The sequence below is a fragment of the Felis catus genome, chromosome A3 (genome assembly GCF_018350175.1).
Source record: "Felis catus isolate Fca126 chromosome A3, F.catus_Fca126_mat1.0, whole genome shotgun sequence".
NCBI lineage: Eukaryota > Metazoa > Chordata > Mammalia > Carnivora > Felidae > Felis > Felis catus.
In genome coordinates this window covers 54,596,267-54,612,800 of record NC_058370.1, presented here as the reverse complement: position 1 = coordinate 54,612,800, position 16,534 = coordinate 54,596,267, and the positions used below count along the sequence as shown (strand labels likewise).

Sequence of the window (16,534 nt, the reverse complement as noted above, 5' to 3'; positions counted from 1 at the left end):
AACCATCATTTAGTATGGGCACTTCTCTCAGAGTTCACTGCTCCTCACCTGTTTCATTCATCCGACTCTTAGATGGCTCGGAGCCTTGGCAGTCCTGGCTAGCACTTCAATATTTACCTTAAAACAAACAAACCCACGCTATTAACTGGCATATGTGAAAAAGACAAGAGTCTTATTTGAAGCTATTTCTTAAAAGGTAATCAATCACAAATCTGCTCAAGGTGTCACTTGTAATTTTTTGCAGAACCCGACAAGGCTTCTCTACTGTGCCCTTGGCCTTGGTTAAAGGCGTGGCGTCCCATTCTCTCTCCCTGGAAGGCGGGGGTGTGCTGGTCGAGTTAAGTGAGCACTCTGCCGGGGAGCTCCCATGTCATCGCAGAGTGCCGATAAAATTGCATGTAACCAACAGACAAAATTACTAGCCTTTCAGTAATATAGAAGGCACCTGAGAATCAGAATTTCAGCCCCAAAGCCATTATTTATGATGAAGGGCTTTAAACGGAGTTTCATTTCTGCTATGTTACAAAAGAAAGTAAATGTTACTCAATCCATTGATTCGTTTTTGGAGGGATATAAATGTCGAAAGCAGAACAGAGAGTAGTCTGTGGCCCAGACTCACCTGACTTGTGACATGTAAATGAAGCAGGTGCAGGTCAGCTGAGCAGGCCGCCTCAGGTCATTGGGAGGCTGCAGGTGGCCACTTTTCTCTGTGCGTTGCTGATAATTGCTGAGTGGCTTCTCTCTTGTCTGTACCTTCCTCTCTGGGTCCTAATGTGTCATCACTCTTTTCCTCCTTACACCTGGGTTCCTGGGTTCTTGGACTGGGCTGTCTCTTCCTCCAGACCTTCGTACAGATCTAGAAAACTCTAGAACACAGCTCCCTTCCCCTGCACCCCCATCAATGTAATGTCCACACGTCTTTGAAGTCTCATTCTGGCCACCTTTGCTCTTGGGAAGCCTCTCCTGACCTGCAGGCCTGGGCCACATGCTCCCACATGTTCCTGGGACACAGGGCAGTCTTAATGCTGGGGTGTCATTGCCCCCGGACATGACAATGTTGCCCCCTTGAAAGGCCAAGTCAGCACAGAGAATGCATATTGTGTCATATTGTTGGCCATTGAATCCTACTACCTTGGTGGGACCCCCGAGAAATATTCTTTGCATTAACTGGTGAATTAATTATCCAGAATGTGCATAATAAATTCAATATGGGAATCAGCAGTCAACCAGTACAGAGTGCTAAGGATTCCTGAGTTGTGTCTCTGTGCCTGTGTTCTCCTGGGGTTGTGCTAAATGCACTGTTGAGCTTGAATCAGAACCATGGCCTCTGGCTTACTTTTTGCTGCCACGAGAGGGGTCCAGACACCATTTCTTCAGGCCTGCAAACATAGTAGGGAGGGAAATGGTCATCCAGTAACCACTGGCAACTGAAGAACAAGCCTTTCAAAGTAACACAAAAAATATGTCAAAGCAAATAATTTATCCATGAAGGTGTTCAGAAATATTTTCATAAAAATCTCTTAGATCATGAACTACCATTTATCTAAATATTTATATTGCTCTCACAGAAAATCACCAGAACCTGTAAGAAATGTTTTTCCCCAGTGTTTTAAAATATTTAACGCTATAATGGAAAATTTTGAAAACTGGGTCAAGGAAGTTTTTAGCATTTAATATATCAGAAAGGCTTATGTGGAAAATACATGCTATACCAGTGTAAGCCTCTGGGTCGGTTGTTTTTTGGTTTTTTGTGTTTTTTTTTTCTGTTGTTGTTGTTGTTAAACGATTTCTTTTTAGCTATGGCTACAGAAATAGCTAAATAAAGTTGTCTTTTAGACTGAGATTTCCACTTGGTTTCTACAAGAAGTTAGGCTCACCTCTCAGTAATCTCACAATCACTCCACGAAATTAGCAATGAAAGAGAAGCATAGAAGTCGTTAGGATTTTTTTTTTTTTGAACTGGGCATTTTTGTTTTGTTTTTAACACACGTGCGCAGACGCATACTGAGGGGGCGGTGAGGCTGCAGGCCCCGGCAGGTGCATGCTGGCTGGTCCATGGGGCTATTTCCTGCTGTGGATGTGGGTTCTCGGCTGGCGAAGGAAGATCGCACACTCCACTTTTCAAGATTGTGGAGTGAGAGATGCTGAGGAACCGGGACAGATGGAGAAATGTTTAAATCCGGCTCTGGTCGACACTTGGTAAACATAAACGTGATTTTCTCATATGTAGGTAGGTGCCTGGACAGCAGGCTCACAACTCTTCTCCCCTTAAACAGAGGGCCCCGTGTACTGCCTGCCAGGGGTCTTTACCACATGCCCTTTGAAAGCTGATCTTTTGCAACTTACAGAAGGAATTTCACGAGAGGTGTATACATTTTGGTCTTAAGCTGCGTGCATGGAAAGTGCTTGCCTGGCACAGATGGTTTCTCGGGTATCTCACTAATACTGCCAGTATTCAGATATTCTAAGAGTGCCCATTGGGGGTCCCAGCCAGAGCCAATCAGGATCCTTGTAGCATTCTGGGGAGGTCGAGAAAAAAGTGATTGATAGAAAAAAGTCGAGTTTAGGGATCATTGTTGCCTGACCCCAGGCCAAAGGAGAGCAAACATTTTTGGTTCGGGAGTTGTGTCTGAGCCACGTCTCCAACTGCCATGTGTCCCTACCCGCCTCCCCCCACCAGGAAAAACCTTTAACGAGGAACACCAGGTGTTGCAGGTGATCTGAAGAAGATGTGGAGTTCTTTTGTACCACTGCTGTGCCCTCCTCACTAGGAGGCGATGCGCTGGGCCCTTGTGACCTCCCCGCCCCCCCACCCCCCATGTCCTCACCCATCCTGACGCCTCGGATTCCTCTATCACATTCCTGCTGTCCCCACCAAAACTTCACAAACCTTTTTAGGCTAGCATATAAACTTTAAGAAATGTTTTTTATGTGACGAAGCGTACATTACAGAAAATTCACCGTTTCAACCATTTTTAAGTGCAGTGGCCATTATTTTTCATTTTCCATTATATTCCATTATATATTTCCATTATATTTCAACCATTATTAAGTACGTTCCCATTATTACACAACCATCACCATTCAAACTTTTTCAACCTCCCTGATTGGAACTATGGACCCATTAAATACTAACTTTCCACTTCCCCCTTTCCCTAGCCCCTGGTGACTTTCTCCTTTCTGTCTACCTTCTGTCTCCATGAATCCGACTACTCTAGGTACCTCATGTGGATGGAATCAGACAGTGTCTGTCTGCCCTTTTGTGTCTGGCTTATTTCACATAACATAATGTCCTCAGGGGTTCATCCATGTTGTCGCCTGTGACAGGATTTCCTTCCTTTTTTAAAGCTGAATGATATTCCATTTTATGCATCTACCGCATATTGTTTATCAATTCATCTGTAGATGGGTAACGGGTAGCTTCCACCTTTTGGCTATTTTTAATGATGCTGCTGTGGACACGAGCGTGCAAATATCTTTTCGAGTCGCTGCCTTCTATTTTTGTAGATGTGTACACCCAGTAGAGGGATGGCTCGATCAAATGGCAATTCAGTGGTTAATTTTTGGAAGAGCTGCTGTCTGTCTTCCACAGCGGCTGCACCTAGACATTCCCACCAGCGGTGCACAGAGTTTCTCCACATCCACACCAACAGTCGTTACTTTCTGTTTTTTGGAGGTTTTGTTTTTCACCATAACCACCCTAATGGGTGTGAAGTGAGTGACAGCTCACTGTGGTTTTGATTTGTATCAGCACGTAACCTGTTAATCTCAGCTGCACTGGTTGCTTGTGTGGGGATGTTTCTTGTGGCACTCTCGCTAAACAGCCCGTTACCGTGGCCTCTGGTGGCATGGCCAATGTGGGGTTGAGTAACAAAATAGAGCCACCCCCGTAGAGCTTCTAACACAGAAGGCGGTTCTTAGGAATTGCTTGATTTTTATCAGTTAGGTCCGTGAGTGGAATTGTGTGCAAACTGGCCTGCTCACTCCCTTCTTCCTTAACTCTCTTCACCTTTTTGAAAGTTCCCACCAGACTATAGTCACTGGAAATCCTACAGAATCAAGCCTGAGTAGTTCCGCAGACAAACAGGAAAAGGCACATGTAAAATTTTCCTCAGCCTCGTAGCAGTAATTCTCAAACTGTGGTCGATGCATCAGTGTCACCAGAGAACTTGCTAGAAATGCAGAATATCAGGCCTCCCGCAGACCTGCTGAATCTGAGTGTCTGGGATGGAGCCCTGCACCCTCCGTGTCAATGAGCTCTCCCAGTGATTCTGATGCTCAAGTTTGGGAACCACTGAATTACGGCCTAGGAAATTGGTTCCAGCCCTTTTGAGCAGCATTGTGTTCTATGGCGAAATTCGGAATTGAATTTTTGAATGCCATTTATTATTGATCATTTACACTGGGCATGACATGGCAGAAAGAGTGAACAGGACAGTATTCTAAAAGTCTAACCTCTGAGGTATTTACATTTAATTTTAGGAACTATGTTTTGGGAGGCAACGAGGGATATACACACACATACGGGTACTAACTTGAAAATGGGGCACCTGGGTAGCTCAGTCGGTTAAGCATCAGACTTCGGCTCAGGTCATGATTTCGCGGTTCGTGAGTTCAAGCCCTGCATCAGGCTCGTGCTGATGATAGCTCAGAGCCTGGAGCCTGCTTCGGATTCTGTGTCTCCCTCTCTCTCTGCCCCTCCCCTACTCACGCTCTGTCTTTCTCTCTCTCTCAAAAATAAATTAACATTAAATTTAAAAAAAAAAATGGAGAGTAAACACTGTCATTTAAAGATTGGGTTCTGTGGTTGATGATTTATGTAGAAATGTTTATTTCAGGAGGTAATGAGAACGATAATGTTTGATCTTGTCACAGGTGGATTGGCTTTCGGCCTGTGGAGTAAATATTTCAGAGACACATTTAAAGAAGAACAGAAAATGCCAGTGACGACATAATCTGATGCAGAAACAAAGAGAGTAGTATCAATTGACAGCTAGTGGCCTAAGTATAGACAGTGAGTCAATTTTGATTAAAAAAAGGCTATATTGGACAACCAGGCCAGGTGATTTAACAGAATGATAAACCTGAAAGGAAGCTTTTTTGAGATAAGAACAGAGAGAGTATTGATCAGTGGAATACAATTTGCCTCTAATCCATAGGTTCTCAGATTTTTGTGGTAAAGGAACTACTTTTCTGGGCAAGGAGTACCTTCCTTAAAGAAGTAAGAAAAGGGAAATATCCATTTGCCAAACAAAAGGAAAGAATGATGTAGCTATTGACAAGAAACCAACAAGGTGACCTGTATTTGGAAGTGGAGAGAGTATTAAATATACGTATAAATGGTTGATAATCAAAAGCCAGCATGACCGGAAATCAGTCCAGAGTCTACCTGGGAGACTGGGCGAACCACACAAAGGACAATTTCAACTCCCCAAAGTGGAAAAAAAAGTAGAAGTTTAAGAATCAGGAGTGCTTGGGAGCAAGGTCCTACCTACCCTCCCGTTATTTCTTCCCACCCACATGCTTAGAAGAAAATCATATTAGTACTTAAGCTATCAGGGATGGAGGTAGAAATAAAGGATATTACAAATTGTTCTTGACTTTATGTATGTATGTATTTATTTATTTATTTATTTATTTACATCAATGAGAAAATAAGGATTAAATCTTGAGGAAAGGAGAGGAATATTTGACCAGGGCATCTGTTTTATAAAAATGCAAAGTGCTTTTCAGCAAGTATTTCAAACAGTGGATATCAAGCTGATGAACCTGTAGAAACAGTACCAAAGAGGGCGTGTTCTTTAGTTTTCTTTTCTAAAAGTGAACGCTTGTGAGCAGAAATTGCAAAGAGGTGAGATGTGAGAATTACCTAAAGAAATGAATAATGGAAGAGATGGTCAGAATTGGAAATTTGTAAGTCAGTACATTTATTTATTTTTTTAATGTTTATTCTTGAGAGAGAGAGTGAGACAGAGTGTGAGCAGGGGAGGGGCAGAGAGCAAAGGAGACACAGAATCCCAAGTGGGCTCCAGGCTCTGAGCTCAGCTGTCAGCACAGAGCCTGACGCGAGGCTCAAACCACGAACTGGGAGAACATGACCTGAGCCAAAGTTGGACGCCCAACCGACTGAGCCATCCAGGGGCCCCAAAGTCAGTACAGTTATTGAACATCTACTCTGATCCCAGTGTGGACATGTGGAGTGAAATCAAGTTCTCGTCCTTAGAGGGATTATATTCAAATAGGGGACCTAAAACCTAAACAAAAACAATGATAACATATTAATAAAAGCCCAGAGAGAGGTTGATTTTCTACCAGTCTATTAATTGTCCTTATATTCCACTTGGAAGATGACTTCCTGAAAAAAAAAAAGTGGGGGGTGAAATGAATTGCTTATCCCAAATGATAATTCTTCAGAATCTCTGGTTCAAAAGCTTTGAGAATAGAAAAATCATTCCTTCAAGGAACAGTCAGAAGGAGAGAACAAGAAGACGTGGTCTGATGTTATAATATTTGAAAAGTTAGCATGGCGTTCAGCCAAGAGAAATGGAACCAAGTAAGTATAGTGTTTGGAGAAGGAAAGGGAAGAAAATGTGGATAATGGGAGGAATCTCAAAGATGGGAATTGAAAGGGGGGTAGGGGGACGTTGGGAATTGAGGGCAGATGTTTCAGAATTGAAAAGAAAATAGAAGACTGTATGTAGTTAGATTTTAGTGCAGCCAAAGAAAGTTTAACAAACATGGTAGCTGTGATGGCTTAAAAAGATGTCCACAAATTCTTGATCGCCTCCCCTTCGGGAGGAACTGCACTTAATGACTCACTTCTAATGAGCATAATGTGGTAGAAGTGATGTTAGGTGGTTTCCAAGACTGGGTTGTAAAAGACATTGTGGCTTTGCTCTTTCTCAGATCTCTTGATCTTGAGGGAGTCAGCTGTCAGGTTGTGAAGAGACTCAAGGGCTCCTGACTGGTACATGCGAGCAAACCTGGTTCTTGGAAGCAGCTCCTGAATCCCTAGTTAAGTCTTTAGATGACGTCTTGACTGTAGCCCAATAGGAGTTGAGTGGTTCCAGCTCAAGTTTTAAGGCACTTCCAAATTCGTGAGCCACGGAAATTGCAAGTATAAACGTTCACCGTATTTAAGCCATTGAATTTGGGGGCGATTTGTTACACAGCCAATAGACAAGTAATATGGTACTCCAGGTAGAAAACAAGACTATAAGAAAGGCGACAGTACAAAAAACAAAATTCAAGAGACACGGCTTTACCATTTGTTGTTCAAAGAAGGAGCAAACAAGTAGCTGTCATGTTGGTAATGTTTATTTTTCCTCTGCTAGAAATCAGGAGACCTCAAAGATACTTGGTGGCAGGTAGTTCAGCGGCTACCTATTGAGTGCTTACGTATCGGATCTGGTTTTTTCTCTAGCATCCGTAAAAATGAACTAGAAATGAGCCTTTTGGTTCAAGGTGCTTGGAGCGTAGTAAGAGAGACAGATGTAAACAAGGATGACCACGTGATCACAAGTGAAGTAAAATGTGATTCTTCTGGGTTGCCTGGGTGGCTCAGCCAGTTAAGTGTTGACTTCAGCTCAGGTCATGATCTCACGGTTTGTGAGCTCAACCCCCATGTTGGGCTCTGTGCTGACAGCTCAGAGCCTGGAGCCTGCTTTGGATTCTGTGTCTCCCTCTCTCCCTCCCCCTCCCCCTCAGAGCTCACGCTCTATCTCTCTCTCAAAAATAAATATTAAAAAATTTTTTTTTGCGGGGGCAGGGGGCGCTTGGGTGGCTCAGTTGGTTAAGCATCTGACTTCGGCTCAGGTCACGATCGCGAGGTTCGTGAGATCGAGCCCCGCGTCGGGCTCTGTGCTGACGGCTCAGAGCCTAGAGCCTGCTTTGGATTCTGTGTCTCCCTCTCTCTCTGCCCCTCCCCTGCTCATGTGCGTGCGCTCTCTCTCTCTCTCTCTCTCTCTGTCAAAAATAAACATTGAAAAAAATTAAAAAAAAATTTTTTTTAATGTGATGCTTCTGCAATGGAAGATAGACCTCTTCTAGTTTGTTTGGAAAGTTAAGTATTTTCTAGAGATTCTAATCGAAAGAAATCTTTTAAAAGTTGGCAAGATGCTGATTGCTGTGTTTATAAAGTTTCATAAAACAAACTTAAAGAAGAGCCCCTAAATGGCGGTGTTCGCTTAATATTTCCCCAAAGATGTTGTACTCCTGACATGACTGTAGTTTATTAAACTGTTCCAGTCTCTTCCCAGTTTCAGGAATTCTATCTGTTTTGCGGTTGAGAAAACTGAAGCAGCAAACCATTGGGAAATTTGCCCAAGGTTGTGTTGCTAGTCGGTAAAGGAGCCAGAATATGAACCCAGGCAGCCTGGTTCCACAGCCTATAATACAACCAACTGTCCTCCTTCTCAGTTAGCTGTACTAGAAACCTAGAGTCTGAACAAATCACGACTTGCCCAATGTCACATGACCAGTTTCTACCTGTGTCATAGTGGACTGATTTCTTGCAGACTAACACTTCTGCTGAAAACAGCTAGAAAAGCTGGACAGAACCTTGAAACAAACAAAAAGCAACCAAGAAGTAGTCTTTCAGGAGCCTATGGTGCTGGGGGCAAAAATTAGAGGTCAGGGCCACCAAGGAGTCATGGCCCCAGGAAAAAAAAAAAAAGCCAGGCCTTCAGTATGGACTCTCCAAACTACTACTCTTCTACATACTAGAAGCCCAAAGCAAACCTGAAATAAATCACACTGTCATTAATTCTGTTCCTCATTGTATTAAGGTGTTCTGTGTTACCTTCACTGAGTAGAGAAGCAAAAGCAAATAAGTCTCTGGAAGACAGTATCAGCCTTGCAAACCTCATATCAATATGCAGCATTCAAATTAAAGTACCAAAAGATAAGGCTGAATTACCAAAAACAAAGAGGGGAGAAAAAGAGAATAGAAACAGACCTACAGAAACCCAGATTTTGAATGTGTAAGTGTGGTTTTTAAGGCGAATGGATTCGTAGTTTCAGGAAATTCTGCAAGATGAATTTGAGTCGAGAATTAGAAGTAATAAACAAAGAGCAAAGTGAGAATTATAAGACCAAAAAATACAGTAACTGAAATTAACAACTTGGTAGGTTTACAGTAGATTAAACACAGCCAAAGAAGGGATTAGTAAATGGGATGATAGCTCAAAGGAATAGAAATTTTAGGTTTCTAAAACACACACAAAAAGAGAAAAGCACAAGAGATTTTGCTATGGACCGAATGTGTGTGTGTGTCTCCCTTTATCTCCTGCAAAATTCACATGCTGAAGCCCAGTACCCGATGTGATGATATACGTGGGAGGAGCCCTCATGAATGGGATTAGTGCCATGAGAAAAGAGACCCTAGAGAACTCTCTTGGCCCTTCTGCCGTTTGAGGACACCATGAGAAAATGGTTATCTATGAAGCAGGAAGCAGGCCCTTAACCAGACACCAAATCTGCCAGCTACTTGATCTTGACTTCCTTGTCTCTAAAACTAAGAGAAGTCCATTTCTGTCTTTAAACCACCCAGCTTATGGTATTCTGTTATAGAAGGCTGAACTGAGATTTATAGGACCAACTGAAAGGTTTAGTGTACACGTAACCGGTGTCCCAAAAGAGTGGATGGTGAGGAGGAGAGGTAGGCAAGAGGGGGAAGCAATATTTGAAGCAGTAAATGCCAGTGCCACATGACTAGTGGATAGCCGGGCCAGGTCTAGCTTCAGATTTATCGTCTTCAAAACATTTTTCATTATGACACATAGCACCCAGAAAATGTCGTTTAAGAAGTATGTGTTTAACCCAGGTCAAGGTCAGGAAATAGGACACTGCTGGTACTCCAGAAGCTCCTGCCCACCCCCATAGTAGCTTCCTGATTGCACCACGCCTCCCACTAGAGATAACTGCTACCTTTGATTTTATGATAATCATTTTCATCATTGGTTAAACCTATGTGTATATCCCTAAACAGTCCATTTTAGCTTTGCCTGCTTTTGAATCCTGTGGATGGTATCATACCGCAGCTATTGTTTTCTCATTTTCTTCTCTTGGTCCATACTGTATGGGATTTATTTAGTCCACGTTGATACGTTATGGGACCTGGTCTGGATCACCTGGCAGAAGAACCAAGTGGCACTCGGAGATCTCGGAAGGCAGGAGGTTTATGTTACACCAGTGGGCTCAGAGATCACTCTCCAGAGGTCTGAGCCCCGAGTGTAAGCAGAGGGAACAATTTGTAGCCTGTTACTTCTGCATTCTGCATTAGTAGTAATTTGGCACGTGAAGCAAGCAGGGCAGGAAGAAGAACCCGGAAGGGGGGTGTTCGGTGGGGGACTGGAAATTTCTCTATCAGTCCTGTTGGCCATCTTATAACAGATTTTGCCCTGTTAGATCGATTTCATTGTTTGATGAAGTATATACCTCATCTATGTGTCCCTTTTCCTGTTGGTGGAGATGAAGAGTGTTTGTACTTCAACGTCATTATGAGTAATGCTGCTCGGACGTTCCTAAACCTGTAGCCTAGTACACGTGTGCACGCTTCTCTAGAGCACTTTTCTAGAACACCTCCCTGCAGTGGAAGTGCGGCGTTCTTAAGAATGCCTGCACTCAACTTCTCCATGATGCAAAAACGGTAGCGCCGGCTTCTACCCCCACCAACCATGAAGACTTCCCAAGTCTGGCACACTTCCCACCTCACAATCGCTGCGACACATTGGCCTCCCGAGGAGGGACACTCAACAGGCTTCCGCTCTTGGGCCCCGTCATGGAAAGCTTGTTTACTACCTCATGGGGCCTGTGCCTTCCGATCAGTAACACCCCAAAACAAAAGCGTGTGTGGAGAGAGAATGCGGGGCTGGAGTCTGTTTGGGTCCTCTTTTCTCAGCGTAGGTATTCACACAAAACCCTGTTAAGGTTCTTTGACAAGCTTTAAGTGAGAGTCCAGAGCACAGCACTACTGGTCGAGGGGAGCGTGGCATGGTTTTTTTCACCCAAATCTGCCAAGTCGTTCCAGAAAACCAGCCTGGAAGGACCATGGAAATGTGGACAAGACTGGTGGCACTGCCTTCCCAGGGGTCCTCCCCTGCCTCATGAGCTTTCTCTGGAGGCAGAGTTGTTTTGACTCTGGAGCCTCTCCATCTCTGTCGGGCCCAGGGAATTGGCCCAAACTGAGGAAAAGAGATGTTAGAACATTCTCCCCACCTGTGTCCCAGTGTTTCATCGAGGCAGTTTTGCGCAGCAAAGTCCGGAGCAGGCCCGGACCCCTTAATTTTTTTTTTTAATGTTTATTTATTTTTGAGAAAGACAGAGCATGAGCAGGGGAAGGGCAGAGAGAGGGAGACACAGAATCCAAAGCAGGCTCCAGGCTCTGAGCTGTCAGCACAGAGCCTGCTGTGGTACTCGAACTCACAAACGGTGAGATAGTGACCTGAGCCGAAGTCAGTTGTTCAGCCAACTGAGCCACCCAGGCGCCCCGAGGCCGGACTCCTTAGAATCAGGAAGGCATCCACAGCCTGGAGGTGAGGTTGGCCATGGAGCTCCCTCCTTCGAGGGGCTACTTAGCCCATCAGTCATGTTCATATCTTTTTCTCATGGCTCTGAACATCTGAGAGCGCTGCTGGTAGTTGGCCCAGATCTCATTTCTGTTCTCAAACTGTCTCAGCATCCCCTGGATGGCTCAATGAAACACAGATGGCTAGGCCCCACGCTGGAGTCTCTGAGGCAGCAGGTCTGGGGCGAGGCCTGAGAATTTGCTTTTTCTGGCTGATTCCCAGGTGACACTGCCACCGTTACTGGTCTCGGGAGCATACCTTGAGAGCCACTGGTCTAGCTCGTCTTCAGGCTTCATTTAGTGCTGGTTGTGAGAACGTGTAACTGCGTTTTAGTTCGTAGATTGGAAATTCTACTCAGGATGCATTGAGAATGCCCCAAATGTTCAGCATTCCTGCTTGACATAAACTTGGTTCGTTCTGTGTCCTTAACTTTAAGCTTAGTTTCTGCTCAAGAGCCCATGAAATTAACAATTACCTTCTCTGCTGCATCAGTTTTACTGGCGTTAACACGCATACACGTGACGCGCCGTGATGTTACATTAAGGGGCTTAAATTAGAAGCAAATCTCTCTGGTCAGAAAGTCATCTGGTCATTTGGCTTAATGAAAATTGGGTCTGTCATGTACTGACCCTGACTCATGTACCGCCTCCACAACGATGCTGCTCTGTGAATTGAGAAGTATCTATAAAACCAGCGTAGGGCCCCACTTGTGCTAAACTGTAAAGGTGAGGTGGCCTTCTGTCTTCTCCGAAAGACACAGACTCCTGTCCCAGAGTACATATATTTCAATGAAATTTACTAGAAGCTTGAAACTAAACCTTGCTTTAAGGAAAACGTGAAGCCCTCAGGAGAGGGTTGAGTGGTTCATAACTTGTATGTACTGTCGCACGCGGTTGTGGTGTCCTGATCTGCTAGGACTAATAACTTGTGACAGCCACGATGACGCCAACACCGCAGGCCTCGCTCACGCGTGGAGTACCCGTCAGGCCGCACCTGCTTCACTCCGTTCTTTTTTTAGAACAGTACACAGCCACCAGCTTGGGCGATGATTCTGAGGACGCTGACGCTAGGCTGCATCTATCTAGTTCGGTCCTGCGAAACAGTCATGATTTGAGAATTATGCAGTCAAGTGATTGCTTAGAACCAACGCTGTCTTGTGCTGTTTGCTGTTTAGAATATTACGTTGATAGGGTGGGTTGACCGGATCATCTGTGACATCAGGGTTCGTGATGATTTGTTTCTAAGAGGTCTGGTGTGGGAAATGCTCTTCAAGTTCTGTGTCCTCCTCCCCATCCCCGACCCTTTAGTGGCCATGATTCTGAAACTCACATGTAGCCTGAGGCTGAATCGGAGAGAACTCTTCCTGTGTCTTCCTGAAGGTTCACCCTGTTACCACTTGATGTTCCTCTGGGACATCAAGCCCTGGGATGAAGCGTGGAGATAAGATGGGGCTTTTCCCTCAAAGGTTTGTTTCTGCTTGGTCTGTTTGAGACTGAGGGATACATAAATACAAACTATGAATACAATTGTCTCTTGATTCTTTTATGATAGCAGCTGTGACTGGTGGGTGAGCCCTGAGGTGCTTTTACAGAGTTGAATGTCCCCAGACATCCATTTCCCTGAGCTGTCATTGACTTCATGGGATTTCCACTTGTCTTGCAAGATTGGCACACTTTGTGTCAAATGTTTGTAAACTCTGTGTAAGAGACAATGGCTGAGATGCTTGTTCATTTTGTCCCCGTGGGAAGGACAAAAAGCTGGGTGGGTCCTCAGCAGCAAGAAGGTGCTGGGTATTGGGGAACACTGAATCCTGCTTTAGGAATTCAGTCACCAACTGTAGTAGCTTTGGGGCGCCTGGGTGGCTCACTCGGTTAAGTGTCTTGATCCTGGCTCAGGTCATGATCTTGCAATTCATGGGTTCGAGCCCCACATTGGGGCTCTGCTCTGGTGGTGGGTAGGCTGCTTGGGATTCTTCCTCTCCTGTCTGCCACTTACCTGCTTATGGTCTCTCTGTCTCAAAATAAATAAATGAACTTTAAAAAAAGAAAAAAAGAACTGTAGTAGGCACTCACCATCTGTATGGCGAAATATGGCGGTGGAGAAGACATGGTCTACCTGGCCTAATGCATAATGAAGGAATAAGACATGCGTGTAAATTATTTATTACAGAGAAGTTACTAGAATGCACTCTGCTTCTGCCACTGGGAGCTATTGCTTTATGCTATGTGGCCAGACGAGGAGGAAGAACTTCTCTTGATTGAGAATGGGGAGGCTTCCCCAGGTGGAAAACCTTATAGCTGAGCCTTACAGGAATAGTTGTCCAAGGTGGGGGGACAGGATGGCTCAAAGAACAACGTGAACAGATGTGAAAATGGCACTAGGGGTGGGACATACTTTCATCTCCTTCATTTTGATCTGTAGGCATAGGGGCCAGGAGACACAGCCCCGATGGGCTGTGGTGGGCAGTAGGGTTTTATTCTGAGGCCGTTGTGGGAGGCCAGCCTCCTTCCACTCCCCTCCTCAGCCTCGCCAGCTATTTAGTGCCTCAGAAGAGGCAGGACCAATTTTAATAAAAATAATGGTATCTTTCTAAAAATGTATTCAAAGGTAAGCAAGGCACTGACATAATCACAAATTTAAACATTTCTTGGGAAAATTTGTGCTTAAACCATAGTACAGCCACCCCCCCCATCCACCCCCCCCCCAGGATATTACCAACCATGTTTAAAATGCAAGCCAGAGTTTTCAACTGCTCTTAAAGTATTTATTTTTAAATAGCTTAGAATTTGAACATTTTTGATGGCTTAATTTCTGATAGTCAGCAGAAAGGAAATCTCTAGCTGCTGCCTATATGCAAATCCACTTTTTACAGATTCCCAGTTTATCCCAAATAAGTTGGGAAATTTGAAAAGATGCAAGTCTCTTGAGTCTCCGGTTTTCACATTAAAATCTATTTGGCACCGAAGCTGTACTAAGCAAAATGCAGTTTTGCTCGGGGTCCGGACACGTGAACCCTGGATGGCCTCTGGGTCATCCTCAGCGTCAGGTGTCGTAGAAGACACCGCAGGAGACCGGGCTCCTGTGCTTGCGGGTGGTGGCGATCCCCCGTCTCCTGCGTGTGGCCCACCCTGACTCGTGTTCTGTTTCTTCCCCAGCCCAGTGACTTCTCCGTGTCTCTGAAAGCATCAGGGAAGAACAAACATTTCAAGGTGCAGCTTGTGGACAATGTCTACTGCATCGGGCAGCGGCGGTTTCACACCATGGACGAGTTGGTGGAACACTACAAAAAGGCACCCATCTTCACCAGCGAGCACGGGGAGAAGCTCTACCTCGTGAGAGCGCTGCAGTGACGGCCCCTGCCACAGCCCCAGCCACCTCTGGGCCCTTGGGGCCGCACTCACCTCCCCAGAGCCGAGCGGACCGGCCCCCAGAAGCAGCCGCGCTCACGGGCCCTCCCGCAGCGGGCTCCGCTCCGTCCGGTGGTTCATCATCGTCTCTTGGCTTCCTTTGCCTCGTTCATCTTCGCGTGCAGGTCGGTTTGTTTGCCACTCGCCTCTCTCCTCTGCCGCGCCGCGCCCTGCCACCCACTCTCCAGCCGCCCTCCTCCCGGCCAGGTTCAGGGGTCGGGAGGTGAGGAGGAACATTCCTTCACTTTATTCCTGTGCAACTGACAACAGCCTTCGGGTTGTTCACGCTGACAGAACCCCTCATGAAAAAGACATCGGGCACGGTTTGAATGCACCAAAGCTGCCGTTAATTATGTGAACTACAGTATGCTCCGAACGCGGGGTCCGCGGGCCCTGGGCTCCCTCTCCGGCCAGGCGGCACCTGCGAGGTCCCGGGTCCTGGCAGCCCTGGCTCCGTGCCCCTCGCCCCTGCATGGCTCCCAGACTGTCCAGGGAGAGTGGACGCGCTTGCGGGTAGCAGCACCAGAACCACCAGATGAGACAGTCGCGAGGAAACTCCAGTGCCTTCGGGGCTATGCTTGCAATAAAAGAAATTTCCTTGAAAGTCCGTCCGCAGAAGCCGGACCGGTGACTCCGAAAGACAGAGGTTGTGGTCATTTCCCCCCAGATGTGCCATCCGCATAGTGCTTTTTCCTCTTGCCCTTCGGCTTGTTTAAATTTCACAATTATGTATTTAATTCTCAAAGTAATATGTATCTGTAGCCATTTGTTGACACTAATACAGATGATTAAGGAAAACAGCTGATCTTTGGGGAAGGGGAGCTACCATACACTTACACACACATGCACACACACACACACCATATATATATATATATATATATATATATATACACACACACACACACACACACACACACATATATACATACACACATCCATGGATGTGTGTATGTATATATGTGTGTGTGTGTGTGTGTGTGTGTGTGTAAGAACTATTTGCTTTACAGGGAATTTTTCAGGGTTTACAAGAGAATATGTGATTGGTAGGTAAAAGACACACAGAATGTTTATGAAGAAATTGCATTTTTTTCTTTACATTTGAACTTCTTTATAGTTGAAATATACAGTCTTGAGATGGCACATTCCTACAACTGAAGAAGGGGTCTCGAGACCTCCTAAACTTGCATACTCAGTTTTTTGGATATTGTAATAAAAAACGTATTATGAGAAGACTATGTGTGTATTGATCTTTGGGAAAACTCAGACTCAATACGGGGAAGTAGTCGCTCTAGCATTTACTGAACACTCAGTGCCTACAGGGAAACATTTTTAGAGAGGAGGCTAATAAATTTATTATTTGTGTGTTTTCTTTTTCTACCACCACATCTTTGTATGTTGAAATAATAAATTTGAATTAGTGAAACTCTCCAAGAGAAAGCAGAATCTCAAGCCTGGTCTTAACTTTACTCTTTGGAAATGATCCGTCACACAGTGTTTTCCTAAATGTTCGTCAGCCCCGCTTCTCAGCTGCAGCTTTTCTCTCTTCACCCGGGTCTT

The 16,534-nt window shown here is 45.1% G+C and overlaps 1 protein-coding gene across 4 annotated transcripts in view; it reads left to right on the top strand.

Moving 5' to 3' along the window:
* The window catches only part of NCK2 (NCK adaptor protein 2), a 154,981-nt gene extending 138,774 nt beyond the window's left edge, over positions 1-16,207 (top strand). For all 4 annotated transcript variants that reach the window (XM_023251544.2, XM_023251542.2, XM_023251543.2 and 1 more), the window contains one exon: positions 14,723-16,207. In XM_023251544.2, the coding sequence (XP_023107312.1) occupies positions 14,723-14,917 (195 nt within the window). In that variant the 3' untranslated portion in view covers positions 14,918-16,207. The remainder of the gene's footprint in view (positions 1-14,722) is intronic.
* Positions 16,208-16,534: the final 327 nt, after the last annotated feature.